The 15,358-nt window shown below is 40.0% G+C and overlaps 1 protein-coding gene and 1 long non-coding RNA gene across 2 annotated transcripts in view; one reads left to right on the forward strand and one right to left on the reverse strand.

Annotated features, from left to right (window-relative positions):
* Nucleotides 1-134: 134 nt before the first annotated feature.
* On the reverse strand, nucleotides 135-1,902 carry LOC307047132. The gene is made up of 3 exons (XR_013810354.1): nucleotides 1,460-1,902; nucleotides 1,050-1,218; nucleotides 135-196 (listed from the first exon to the last, which is right to left on the reverse strand). It is a non-coding gene; the product is annotated as an uncharacterized lncRNA (long non-coding RNA).
* A 6,919-nt stretch (nucleotides 1,903-8,821) lies between these two features.
* The window catches only part of LOC307047124 (uncharacterized protein), a 15,361-nt gene continuing 8,824 nt past the window's right edge, over nucleotides 8,822-15,358 (forward strand). Inside the window, exon 1 of the mRNA XM_079693871.1 lies at nucleotides 8,822-10,667. Coding sequence (XP_079549997.1) covers nucleotides 10,475-10,667 — 193 coding nt within the window. The 5' untranslated portion in view covers nucleotides 8,822-10,474. The remainder of the gene's footprint in view (nucleotides 10,668-15,358) is intronic.

Genomic DNA, 15,358 nt, shown 5'->3' on the forward strand with positions numbered 1-15,358 from the left:
ATAACAATTATAAATACTAAAGAAATCTACCAGTTATGTGTGTGTGTGTGTGTACATGACTGTGTGTGTGTGTTTCTACTCTCTCCATTCAAAGTCAGCGACATTTGTAATTAATGAATGCACCTTTATCGAGAGCTGTTTTTAGTCCTTCCTCTCCACTTTAGTCCCCTTGTCCGGATTGATCTTGAATAGGCACCTGTTAAGAAAGAAGTACACTTACATTTAGTGTTTAATTACAAATCCTGTGGATGATACAGCCATTAATTGTCTTTACAGTTATACAGCTTGAAGTCAAAGGGCAATGCTACTCTTCAATGTACTTTTCATGAACTGTTATGATCATATCTGTACATTTAAAGCATTGGTTTGAATAGAGTTTTGTTCTATAAAGTCATCACTATCACACTGGACAGTATCGCAGCAGGTCTGTAAACAGGAGCAAGCGGTCACTTGAAGATCATTTGAATGTGGGTAGCTACAAGGGCCATCTTGAGAGGTGTGTGTGTAACTGGGGCAGATGAGGTGCGTGTCAGTAGCAGAGTGAGCGGTGTAAAAGCATCGTAGTTAACCGAAAGAAGTTTGAATGTGTTTGTTCACTGCAATAATACCAGGTTCCGGTGCCCATCCCATTTCGGTGCAAGAAATAGTTGCGTCTTCCTCGTCAGATTCCATTGTCATCAGGTGCTGACACTCACGCTAAGCTTTTACTTAGTGGTAGAAGTACAATCTTCTAATTAGACTTGTGTGTTTCTCTGTTATAGAGCACACACATACACTAAACCTGCTCCATGGCTGTATTACTGTGCTGTTGTGTTGATGTTAATAAGTTAAGAGGAGCCAAAGCACACCACTGCAAAGGAAAGGGGTACGCTGAATTTACAACCCAAGATAAAACGAGAGCATAATGTTAAACAGAATGCAGCACAATAATCTTTTTATCTTGATTATCTTGTATTGTCAGGAGCACTTATCGTGTGTCAGAAATGTGCACAATCCTCTACTCTGTGGTTTAAGATGGAATTACTTAATAATCACAGTTCAAGTCTTACCTCTGCAAGAACTCCAGGGTAGCTCCCAGTTCTGAGCGATAACTGATGTTGAGGCAGTAATATGCTGCAAACATCAGCATCAGGGCGTCGACAACATTCAGGACACTGCCACTGACGATGGTCTGGTCCTCTGCTATCATGTAGTGTCCAGCTGTGAGGGGAGAACTCCCTGAAGGTGCACAAAGGAAAAAGTCACAAAACATTTATGAATCCAAAAAATATTTAGTGCAGATTGTTGTTGTTGTTTACTGGTGATCGTATGGCCAATTGTATTTTAGGAGTGATCAGCTCCTGCAGCTTTCTTTTCTTTCTTAAGTGTTTCCTAATGTTAACAGTGTAGAAAATGTCAGTTTGGGTGTTTTAAGCGGGGGTTTATAAGGTACAGTACTTATCTATAGTCAGTGTATTACCGAGAGTAGATGATTGGCGGCAGGGGCAGACTGGGAAACGGTGGACCTCTGTCGCCTGTCAGCGCAACTTCAATGAAGCCGTTTAAAAACAGCGAACCGACCCGGCCGTTTGGTGATTCTACAGATGGCCAGTCCGCCCCTGACGGTACCGAAGTGGACCGAGCGGCCCATCGGGATTTGTCCCGAACGTCCCAATGGCCAGTCCGCCACTGATGGCCGGTATGCCTCGAGCTTGGAGATGCAGACAGGAGCAACCACCTGGAAGCAAAGCAATGTACTTCTCTGGACAGGGTCAGCAGAAAAACACATGTTAGCCACCCCTTGATGATTTCCATATCCTTTCACTGTTTGCATAGCAATACCACATAGGACATTGAGAATTGATAAAACTTGTAATATGGCAAGAAATCTTACTTGAGGATCTCTGGCTGCTGTTTATTCTTGGTAGTTTGCAATTACTGGTACTGCAGCTAACAGCTGAGGGGAAAAAAGAGACACAAGTTTGCACATGCGTGAGCAAAAATAAGTTAAATAACACAGCAGCAGCTTTAAGTACAGTAATACCAATTCAGGTACTTAGAGTTCTTCTACTCTTACGGCCCGTCCACACACAGGCATGAAAAAAATCTTAAAAGATCTTGATGCTGGGCGTGTCTGAAGCTTGGCAATTTTTTGCGAGCAACGCGACCAACAACCAATCACATGAATCTCCCGCCCCCGACATACAAAGCAATAGCAATGTTAAAACGAAGTAAACTGGATATAAACTCTCCAAACAGGCGAAAACCTACCAGTTTCACCCACTGTCTCTGCCACCTCCCTCCATGCCTGGTTCCTCCGGTTTGTATCCCGGTAAATAGTCCTGCTCGTAAAGAACCGGGTGATTTGCTACCGTAATTTCTCGTTTGGAATATGAGGAAATGAACTGCGGTCTGGCTCTCCCAGCTTTCACGCGGTTTGATTGGCTAGCGCTTGCACTCACGGGATTTGTATAAACGGGATTTGATTGGCTGATGCCAGCTTCGCAAGCATCGGGAGCATCAAAAGTTGAACATTGCTCAACTTTTGATGCTCACAATGCTTGCAAAGCCATGCTCCGCTCCCCACAATGCAGTTCGGCGAAGATTAAAAATCTTCTACGTCACCCCATTCAAGTGAATGGGCGAAGCTTTGAAAGATTTTTTTCATGCCTGTGTGTGGACGGGCCATTATTCAAGTACAAGATCTGAGAACTTCTCCCACCTCTGTTTATAGCCTTAACATAGGTTCTAAAAGATATGGATAATGTGCATTGTGTGTAACATTATGCCCACGAAAGAATCAATTATAAAACTAAGGATTGAGCTAACATTAGGAGTTAGTGACAATGTATGCTAGTTAGCTAGCTAAACTATTTATTAAATAATATTGCGAAAAAGTAACTCTGAAACATTCACTGCACATCACGCTCAGCCACTCGAGCACGCATATTGCGCATCATTTTAAAAAATCGCCCTGCAGTAATGATGGCATAGAACAGCTCACTTTCAAAGCATGGTAGCTAGCTGCTACGTAGCTAGCTAGCTGCTACCTAGCTATGGTAACGTTAGCTAACATTACTTTGTTTTCGGTCGTTAAACAACATGTATACTAGGTGCTAGGACTTTGAGGTTTGCAGTGTTTTAAAACTTGAGTGTTTTGAATCCGTTGATAAATAGTTTTTACCGTTACCTAGTCTCAGTGCTGATTTCTCTCCTTTGGGCGCGCCACGTGCCGTGCCCTTCACCTCCTCCGTGCTAAGTTAACTCCGTAGTATCAGTGCCTTTGCGCATGCGCTCTGTCTGCCTCAGCGCATGATGGGTGCGTGCAGCAGAAGTCTCGTCTCTGATTGGCTGCAAATCGATTGCCATGAAAATCCTTTGATGAACATCCAATCCTTGTATTATTTTAAGAATTGGTAACACCACACCATAAAGATTAATTTAAAAGTAAAAAATGGGGTGCAAACTATTAACATTGCTATTATAATTGTTTAATTCTTTGGATGTTATTTTCTAAATTTACAAAATGACAATGTAACTAGTTGATAAATAATAAAACAAACACTGAAGGCCTTCCAAAGACACAAACAAAATATGTTATAAGACTTCTTTATTGTCAGTTTATTCTTTTTAAATTGAGAATAGAGAACACTGATAACTAATGTTGGTGCACATTTATATAAGTTTGATTATGATCAGGAATATCCCATCTGTACTTTGCAGTCCTGTCCCAAGTACAAGTTAAGTATTAATCAACGTGTACATTTAGTTTACTATCATTTGTAGTCATGCATAGTACTGCCTTCCTGATTGCTTTATTTTTGAGACACCTATTCTGTAACTACCTGGGTTTTAAGAGAGTCCAATACCCTATGTGACTGTTCAGTCTCATAAAACATGCTCAATTTACTTTTTGAAAACACAAGCTCACAATAAAGTCAGATGGGAGATCTACAGAAGCAAAGTGTGATAGACAAAGATGCATTCCTATATTAAACAAACAGAAAGGAAAACGTTGTTGTTCCACGAGGCAGTTGTAGCCATAGCAAATGGATTAACCTTCAACCTTCAACTACCTGCTGCCTGAAATCCCTGTGACATCACTGCAGATTGTTGTAACCAACTAGCTGTGTGGGACATTATCACAATACATATTTAAGTTAATTGACTTGGATTGTAAAGGTCTTTCGCTGTTGTTACTAGCTTTGTCAACATGCTTTGGTGAAGGCCTGTTCTTTCAATATGATGGATATTATTAGATGTCCACAAGGACAACATAGGTTGTTTGTTTTACTGTAATTGCAATGCTAATACCAATTGCATAGTGGTAGCACTAACTGCTAACAAGGTTTTGATATTCAGAGTCTGGCTGTTAGTGCTTGCTAGCACGTTATGCTATGGGCTTGATTGTACATGCTAGTGTGATAAGGCCTATGGAAGATGCTAATGTTATTTAACTTCTAGATCCTTTCATTTTTCACTTACAGTGAAACTCAATATGTTTTTTGCATACTGTCTGCCAATCACTCTGTTTTTTAAATATTGAGTTAAAGGTGGGGTAGGTAAGTTTGAGAAACCGGCTCGAGATACACTTTTTGTTATGTTCCATGGAATGCTCTTAACATCCTGATAGCAATGAATATCTGAAGTGCTTTGACAATAAATACATATAAAAATGTCCTCTGTGGAAGCCGTAGTTCCGTTTAATCCTGTATGATCCAATCCAACCTGATCTCACCAGAATGCCTGACTCCACCATGACTCCTTAACACCGCATTGCGTGGTGGAGTCACGAACTTTGCTTCATTTGCGTGTCTGCACCACGCAAACAACCCCAATGTAAAGTGAATGAGGCTCCTTTGTCGTGGTGCACAAACACATTTCTACAACGTCCAGCATTGAGCTTTTATTCTATAAAACGTTTTAAAATCTACTTTATAGCTTGTAGTAACTCACGGGAGGCTTCTTTTATTTTATTTGTATTCATAATAAGTTTTATTTTTTGTCAGAATGTATTATGATGAATTAGTTACGAATTTCTGTTCTCAAAAAACAGTGCATTGTGTGAAATACAACTGTGATTTTTATTAAATTAGTTAGTTTTTAAGGAAGGCCAGAGCTTCAGCTGTGTCAAATAGATTGTTCCCTTTAGTTAACGTTTTTTAAAAGAACATTATATTCCGATTTGATCATGTCCCCTTTATTGTATTACGGAGAGCAATGTGAGCGTCCATTCCCATTGGATAAAGCAGGATTTTACATCCGGAAGTAAGTATCCTCTTTACTGTCGATTGATTTTACAGTGATATCTGCACTACTCATCAAAAACACCAGATTATCCTTGTTGATTACACAACATTGATTGGTTTAAATTGTGTGCAATGCTTTTGTAATTTTCCCCTTCGATTCGGAGAAACAAATATTTGTTCAGTTTAGGATGGCCGAAGACACTACACTACCCAGAATCCTCAGCTATCGTTCTGCTTTGCATCAAGCTCTGTGATTGGTTGACCTCCAACTGCATTCCATATGCAGAAAAAAAAACGTTTCGTAAAAGATAAAATCATACTTTATTCAGCAGTGCTTGCTTTACTCTTTGAAAGTCATCACATGATGAATGCATTGTAATAAATGGTTTGGCTGTATTAAATATTACACATCTGTCGTAGTTCTTTATTTATCTACAGAGATCGGGCTCAGAATAGACCGGAAACTATTCTTTTACCGCTCTGTTTGAATTTCACAATAAAGTTAGTAGTAATAATTTGCTTTGATATTATTGTTTTTTATTAACTACTAGACCGCTGAGTCATGTTAAGACCATCTTTTCTGTGTTGCTGTGGGTTTTTCCATCGTTTTTGTGTTACAAATATCAAAACAATAACAGAATATATCTTTCGTAAACTAAACCAGAAACAGCAGTATATTTTATTTTGTTAACACTGTAAACTTGACAGCTTTTGAACCCGCACCTCCTTCTTCTTCTTCTTTCGTGTAATGTCAGAGGTCCAACTCGGGCGGTGGCCGTGTCTCAATTCAGGGGTTGCATCCTTCGGGGTACGCAGCCTACGCTGTCCACGGAGGACCCAGCCCACGTAGACCGTGTAGGCTGGACCGAACGGCCTACGAAATGAGACGGTCTAGCGCTTCGTATTTACGTCACGTGATACGCGCTGTTCGGTTGCGTTGCTCCAGCAGCCTGCTAGCAAATTAGCTGAAAAGGATCCAGAAACGTTACTTTTACATTTTTTGGAGATCACCGTCGGCGATGAAATAAAGACAACCATGGCCAGGTAAATAAGGTGAAGCTGTTCCTTTATCCCCCAGTAATGTTACATTAGTAAGTTAACAAATTAATGAAATATAGCTGATGTAATTTAATCATATTATTTCATATTTAAAATAAGTCTTAATTTTTCTGTACTAATAAAACAATATGTTTTTTAAAAGAACAAAAGCATGTTGTATAGATTGATTCTTAACAATAATAGTGTTCTAATCTTAATGGCTGTGATCATAACAGTTTATATTCTCCTTCTTCCCCTAAACCTGCCCAGATGATGTCCCACTGACCCCAGGTCAGCACCTCCAGGTCCAGCAGCACTGTGACCCCCCGCTCTGCTGAAATACACAATTAAACATTTTCTATGATCTATTTTTTGTATTAATAAGATTAAACTGAAGACAGTTGAATGACCTAGAGATACCCTATTATTCCACTGCTTATGTACACATGTTGTAAATGATGGTTATAAAACCTCAGTAAATGAAATGAACAATGTGTTTAACAATAACTATTTAATTTTGTATTTCCATCTTATCACAAAGTAGAGGTAAGAATATATCCATCCTCTCTCTGCAGCTTCATGTCTTCTATTATTATAACTTTCATCATTGAGACAGAGGAAATCAATCATGTACTTTAACATCACCAGCAGTAACACAAATATCAGCAAAAGTGTGTTTATCAAGTTGTTTATTTGTATTGTATGTACAGCAAGTATATAGAAGCAGCTGTTTGGGGAATCAGACAGATTCAAGCTATAATCGTTAAATATCTATTAAAAGAAAAGACACATACAAAATCAAATAATAATAATAATAACAATAATAATAAGAATAATAATAATAAGAATTTATTTGGTCAATTTAAACGGTAAGTAACGTTATTATGTCAGGTGCACCGTGCGCGTGACCTGATTGATTGATTGATTGAAAAGTTTATTAACAGCTTGTATATTGGGTACAGTACAGTAGGCCTACAGCTCAAAACATACAATTGTTAAGGGGATGCAGACCAGAGAAAGACTTTCGTCTTGTTTACATCAGGGTCCCCCATTTCCAATTCATCATATCATTTAAGACATACAAGACATATTTGACATACAGATGGCTTAGTGCCGCTGCACGTTCGTCATCTGCAAGGTGCTTACACAGCAGTCAATGATGGAACTCAGAAAATGGTTAAAACAACCAGCCCTCATCGCCAGCAGTTAATATAACAGTTCAGATCATGGGGTCGGGGACATTACGTTACCCGCGGCCACTGTCGTGGCCACTAACGCCCGACTCGCCGTCTTTGCCCGCCTCGCCCACAGAGGCGGAGCAGCCACAGCCGTCTTCGTTGCCCCAAACATCGCCACACCTCGGCGGTCGGTAAGTACCAGAGGACCTCGGCAAAACAGAGCCTGCCCAGGGATATTTAAAAAAGTACCCAACTCGCCTGTGCAGTGGGGTAAGACGCTCATTTTGCAGCTCATGGTTTCAAAACAGAGATTGGCTGGAATATTCATGTAAAAAAGATGCCATCTTCTGCTATGCATGTAGACATTTCGGTTCAAGTAAGTCAGATGCCTTCACCACAACTGGCTACAACCACTGGCGCCATGCTCTTGCACGTGATAAGTGGCTGGGAAGGCATGAATCAAGCAAAGAGCACATAGATCCATAGATCTCTTCATGTTGCTCTCAAAGTGCACCAGATTGATGCTTTTAACTTCAATATTTAAAAAAAAACCTTCCCGGGGGAGCATGCCCCCAGACCCCCTTAGAGGAGGTGAGGACCCCCCTAGAGGGTGTTAGGTCCACTCCACACTTATAAAAATAGCACTTTACCACTGCACCCTCTCTAATCTCAGATGCACCCTGACTCATTTTGTTCTGGAGCCGGGCCTGTCTGAAACTAAGACACAAGTCTGTAGGAAGGCAGTAAGCAGAGGTCTGGGTGGAGGATGTTCCTGATTGGCGTTTTGCTTTCTCCAGCACCACGGGGTGTCCAGGTGGATGGCATCTCTGTCCTGATGATCCGCTGGGGTTAGGGGTCCTTCTCCAGCAGATCCATTTCTCCAGCACCACGGGGGGTCCAGGTGGATGGCAGCTCTGTCCTGATGATCCGCTGTGCTCTTTACAGATTAGGGGTCTTTCTCCAGCAGATCCATTTCTCCAGAAGTTTCCTAATTACAGAGAAAAACAAGACAAAAAGAAAAAAGTGAATTAATCATATTAAACACAGGGTTGCAAAAGTATTCTTGCAAAATGTAACTAAGCATTTCAGACTAACAATCCCTCAAGGATCATTTTAAATGATGTACTGTTCTGGTTTTTAAAAAACTAAAGAGATGCAATGACAGTCACAGCTTGCATCCCTTTGACAGCACTGCACAAACTAACATTAAGCTGAAGGCTGCTGTCTATTTTTGATTGTCTTATTATTATGGGATTGGGATAAATTAAATACACTTTAACCTAAATAAAAGACGATCAAATCTGGTGGAAATATTTAAAATAGGCTTTCTTTTAGCCCTACCTCAAAGCAGCATGAGCTGAATACAAAGGTTGTAATGTTGACCCAAAGTTTAATAAACAGTAAACCATTGCAACATGTCAGACAAATAAATACAGCTAACAGCAGCCACACGTTAGGGTAGCATTTTATAAATCCCACCGTACTGTAGGCTATACCAAGGGACCAATCTGTCTAAATAAAGGTTTGAATACCAGTCTAAATGTTTTCACTTTGGTCTATTTATGTAATATAAAGTATAACTTATCTATAACAGAGCCAAGATCTCTGTATGACTTTAGTGAACTTCTGAATTGAATTAAAAATAAGTGTAAACAACAGTGCAGTACGTCCAGCTAGCTATAGTTAGCGTCACATATTTATCCGTATTATTTAAAGAAAATGTACGTTTTAATGCCCCTTGGGTTTGACGTGTGTGACGTTACTTTAAATTAACTAAGTTAAAACCCAATACTCACATTTATTAGTGATTCCTCCGCTTGCTGTTGCTTTTAAATCCACTCTCAAAGGAAACTGGCTTCCAAGCCAATATTTAAAGGATACTACGTTATCGAGTGCCGCCGAAGGACTGTTCCAATCTCCAGCATACTTGGAATTCCACCGAGGCCACGTCCTTGGTTTGGGGGTAATTTCGAGGCTGCACATGGGTAGACTTCGCGTCCTTCAAATCCCCACAATGCTATGGGCACGGACCAATTTCAAAAACCCTTGCGGAGAATGGCTGAACCGACGCAGCGCACATTTAAATGTAAGTATGTAGTGGCGTAGAACATGTGTTGGTAAATATGTTACTTTGTTGCATTTGTTATCACCAAAAATGTGTTCCGTGAAAGTAAAGCAAGTTCATAATTAGATAGACATCGTGAGGGATTTATTTTCGGTACAGTTTATGTTGAAACCGTTAGAGAGAGTGGCACACTTGTTAGCCTGTTCCATTCTTCTTTGTTTTCTGATGCCGTGCCTTGGAAGTATACTTGCTTCGTTTCTGAAGGAAGTGACTTGGAAGAGCTACCAGGAAGGGAGTGGAGCCTGATGGGGACACTGGGAACAGAAGGTGAGGGGGTAAGAGCTACCAGGAAGGGAGTGGAGCCTGATGGGGACACAGGGAACAGAAGGTGAGGGGGTAAGAGCTACCAGGAAGGGAGTGGAGCCTGATGGGGACACTGGGAACAGAAGGTGAGGGGGTAAGAGCTACCAGGAAGGCCATTCTTAAGTATTTGAGTGAAACAGGATTGATTGGAATAATTTAAAAAAACGTAAACAACACAATGGTATAATTCCACAAGTGGTGATAGGATGATATGGTGATGCACCTCCTTGTACAGTAGGTGGCGGTATGCACCTTAAAGCTGTTTGCAATCCGCCAAAATCCGAGAGAAGAAGAAGAAGAAGAAGAAGAAGAAGAAGAAGAACCTGGATCCATGTGGCGTCTCGTCGCTACGGTTCTCTCTCTCTCTGTGTTCCTGAGAAAGTGTGTGTGAGCTCCAGCACTACTGATCCATCATCTGTGTGTCTGGATAAACCTCTGAATGAACTGTGTGCTCTTTTTTCTGGAGCGTTTACCTCGGACTATAGGAGCTAGCTTAGCATGCTAGCTGGAAACACGTTAGCAACACTAGTCAGATTGAGAGTTTGACGGAGAGAGAAACGGTGTGTTTAACGGAGTCTGCAGGGAAAGGTGATCTAGGAAACATGAGTAAAGTCCAAATGCTGCTGTCGTTGAAGAAGCAGCGACTCACTGCTGCTGATGAGGAGATATTTGCTCTGTTTGAACAAACAATAGCAGAGCTCGAGGAGGAGCTGTTTCTTTCCAAAGAGGAGAACAAGAGACTCCAGAAACTTCTGGACGCTGTTTTACAGCCTCAGCTTCGGATCCACAGAGCAGGTCTGTTCCCTTTACCCTTAATTAACACTTTACACTCTTCAGTAGCACTTTATTATCACATTAATAACACTTTAGACCCTTTAGCAGCACTTGCTGCAGGTAGTAAATCCTGAAGTAAAAGTACACCACACTGAAAATACTCCATCACAAGTTAAAGTACTGCATTCATATCTTATTTAAGTAAAAGTATGTAAGTTTTATTAGACACATGTACTTTATTATAATAATTAAAATGTATTACGGAAGAGCAAACCTACCAAAATAAACGTATTTATAAAAATACATACTGTGTAGTGATCACTTATTAACACACTGAAACATAATTCACACATGGAACTACAGGTTGGGGGTATTGTTTCCGCACGGACATATACAGTGGGGCAAAAAAGTATTTAGTCAGCCACCAATTGAGCAAGTTCTCCCACTTAAAAAGATGAGAGAGGCCTGTAATTTTCATCCTAGGTATACCTCAACTATGAGAGACAAAAGGAGAAAAAAAAATCCAGAAAAATCACATTGTCTGATTGTTAAATAATTTATTTGCAAATTATGGTGGAAAATAAGTATTTGGTCAATAACAAAAGTTCATCTCAATACTTTGTTATATACCCTTTGTTGGCAATGACAGAGGTCAAACGTCTTCACACGGTTTTCACTCACTGTTGCTGGTATTTTTTCCTCCATGCAGATCTCCTCTAGCCCTCCGCTATCACTGTGGACGTTTTTGTCCATATGGGTCATTTTTCACTTTTCATTTTGCAATAACTTTGGTTCTGTTGGTGCAAACGGCCTGCATCTTTGTAACAAGGCTATTTCCTCGATCTACTTTGGAATTCCAATTTCAATTTTTCAAATCGGTCTTTAATTCACTGTGCAACAAATCGACTACGCAAATTAGTCATTCGAGACAAAAATGTCCACTGCAAAATACTTTGATAAAAACATTATATTAAAAGGTTTTTTTCCCAACTTTTTTGGGTTCAATCTTTAAAGCAACTTCCGCCCTAATAGAAAATACCATCAGGATTTTAACCCTTTAAATGCCATTTTGAATACATGAAACCGCTGGTTTTTTTCCATGATGAAAACAGAAAATGAGTTATTTTCCATAAAATACATATCTGGTGACTGGCTCTTTTTTTTATATAACAGTCTTGGATATGTCAAAGATTAGCAACAAAATTGATTTTTTTGCATTATTAGTTTTTGCACAGTCAGATTGAACAAAAAAGTTACATATTAGTCATTGAGGACAAAAATGTCCACTTCCAAAAACTGCTCTAAAATGACAACAGATTAATATTTTTTAAAACTTGTTGGGGTTAAATCTTTCAATCAACTTCAGTCCTGATAAAAAATACCAAATGTTAAATTATGCTCAGGATTTTAACCCTTGAACTGCCAGTTTGAAAACATGAATTTGCGTTTTCTATGAAAAACATGCACAAAAAGACAGTTATTTTCCATATAATAAATGTTGGGGGGGGGTCGGCTTTTTTTTTTATCACAGTGTTGGATATGTCAAAGATTGGCAACCACATTTTTTATTTTTTGCATTATTAGTTTTTGCACAGAATCAGATTAAACAAAAAAAGTCACACATTAGTCATTCGGGACAAAAATGTCCACTTCCAAAAACAGCTATAAAATGATAACAGATTAATATATTTTTTAACTTTTGGGGTTAAATCTTTCAATCAACTTCAGCTCTGATAAAAAATACCAAATATTCAATTATTTTCAGGATTTTAACCCTTTAACTGCCGGTTTGAAAACATGAATTCGCATTTTCTATTGTTGGGTTCAGAATTCCAGAAAAGACAGACAACTTCTAAGTTGAACTATTTATTGTAAAGAGAGCAAAAGATATATTTTACTTGGCCAATGATTCATCACGTCTTTGGGAATCACAGGCAGCAAAGCTGTAATCTGTAACCACCAAATCCGTCAAGAGCCTCGAACCTCGTGCGACAATACATTTTATTACACAGGGCGTTGCCTTACATTTATGATTGGTCAAGACTAGCTGAAGAGATACCGCGGTTTAGACTTGGTTCTCTTTGGTTGGTGCGCAGACTCAGATAGAGTCTCTTCAGGGCTCGACATTAAGGACTGCCCGATGGCCCGGGGCCATCTAGTATTTAGCTCGGGCAATGAAGCCTCACCTGCTGGTTGCCCGATCGGGCAATCTATTATGCCAGTATCATGCAGCTCGCGGATCCAGTAATGAGTAACCCGACATTAAAACTAAACATATCTATAACTAGTTACGGTAGTTTGAGAGGTCATTAAAATAGCTACGTGTGATATTCTAACCTGAAGTGTGTTTTGTCCGCTCACCGCTGCATGTGATCATGTGATCATGCAGAGCTGCGTGTCGACTCGTCAGCAGCAGCTGATCTCTCTCTCCCGTCAGATTAGACTTCACTCGCGTTTATGTCCATATCGATCAGATCTAGCTAGTTCTAGCTAATGATATGACTACCTGCTTATTAACAGACACCTAAACAATAAGTGTCGCTATGCAACTGGGTGAGGCCACAAAGTATAGCGCAGCATTATGCATTTGTTTACATGCCCACCGGAACCCCGAGGCATTACCAACAGATCAACGCACAATCAACCCATACAGGACATCTCTTTCTCCACATTAAGTGTTACACATTATAATTGACTATTCTTGTCTGTCACATACTCTTCTTGTCTGTCACATTAGTGGCGCAACTGAAGCGGTATTGCGCTAACGGGAACTCTGACGTCGCCATTTTGTGTGCTTCGCGGATGCGCTCGGCTCCTCTCGACTGCTGATCGGGTCTGCCCGGTCAGCTTCCGGATGAGGAAGCATTCGTTCGACCAACTTACAGTAGATAACATTACAAACATTTTTAACAGGGGCCATAATAGTGTACATAATGTTTGTTTTGGCAGTTACAACTGACAAAACATCTGGGAAGGCATTTGCCTTCATCAGATGGAAAGTGTCTTGACCAACAACTTAAGTATTTCTTATAGCTATGCAGGGCATGCAAGCGAGCAAACACAAACAAGAACAAACAAACAACTGAAATGAAGAATAAAATTGAAATTGTACAATATAATATTGTGGTGGTTCATCTTATAATTCAGTCTAGAGAATACACCACAAAGCATCTACAGTAAGACCTGCAAAAATATTTTCTTTTCTAGGGGGAGGCCCCCCAAACCCATCGTGCCATTTGGTCCGTGCACATTTTTCAGGGCAATCTCTATTGGGCTCAGGGCCATCTGTAAATTAGCTTAGATGGCCCACAGGGTCATAGCAATCTCATGAGCACAATAAGCATATCATGTAATAATAAGAATCAGTCTTGTAATGTTATATAAAAATAGACTCCACACTATGAAAAACATGCACAAAAAGGCAGTTATTTTCCATATAATAAATGTTGGGAGGTTCGGCCTTTTTTTTTTTTTTTATCACAGTCTTGGATATGTCAAAGATTTAGTGGTGCACGATAATTATCGGTCCGATATTAGGAATTATGACGTCATCCCGATAAACCCGATAAAAGTATTAATAGCCCAATAATATACAATATATGTTTTGGGTAAAAAAAAGAAAAAAATACTGCGGTGTGGGTGGATTGGGATGAGGGGCGCTTGTTTTTCACTCGGCTCCTCCCGTTTTGCCAGTACTGTGGTATTAGTGGTTTAGGAAGAGGGGAGTTTTTCACAAATCCAGCGCTCCCTAACTCATGCCTGGCTGTGACGTAAATGGTGTGCGGCCGTGAAGCCAGGACAGGAAACAAACATGTCGTCGGTAGTATGGGACTATGTCAAAGTTTCAGAGTTAGATAGTTTGCTTGCTATTTGTATTAACAAATGCAATGCAGAAGTTCCACGAGGAGGGAAAAAGGCAACGAGCTATAATACTTTCAACCTGATTAGTCACCTGAAACATTGCCATCGCTACGATGGTGTGTTAAAAGCATACGAAGACGCCTGCGCTGCTAAACTAGCGGCAAATCCAAACCAGCTGCAAAGGCACCGGGGCTTTACCTATCCACGAGGCTTTTGAAAAAGGCAAGAAGTTTGCCAGAGACGAACCCATGGCTAAAACGAGGAAAAAACTACAGGTTCATTTAATATATATATATTATATTATTATTGGTTATCGGTATCGGTCTTGAGAAGCAGGAAGTTATCGGTAACATTTTGGTAAAACCTATTCAACATATTCCACTCAGTTAAACATTGAAGGCTGGCCAACCGTCATGGTCCAGAAGTAACAGGAAATAAATGTTGAACTACAATTTAAGACCAAATCAAAATGTTTTGGCCACCATGGTCACACCATGCTGGTAGGGCTGCTCATGTCATCTCTTAAACACCAGCCTGTTGACATGGTCTGGTTTCAGAGATGAGCGCAGGCAGGGGAACATATTGCCCCCTGTACTGAAGACCCTCTCTGAAGAGGAGCTTGTGGCAGTGCTGCCTCACATGACACAGGACAAAAGAAAAGACTCTGAACCCTTTCTTTGCCATTATATAAAAATAGTGTTGCTACAAAATTATAAATTAGGCCTACCAATAAGACAACTCAGATCTGAAGCTACACAGGAATCTGCTGCAAAGAGCAATAAAAAACAACATTAAAAGAATCAAACCCTTTTTTTGTTGCATTTTATTAGAGTATAAAAAGAAATGCCTTT

The sequence above is a fragment of the Notothenia rossii genome, assembly GCF_949606895.1.
Source record: "Notothenia rossii genome assembly, chromosome: 7".
Lineage (NCBI taxonomy): Eukaryota > Metazoa > Chordata > Actinopteri > Perciformes > Nototheniidae > Notothenia > Notothenia rossii.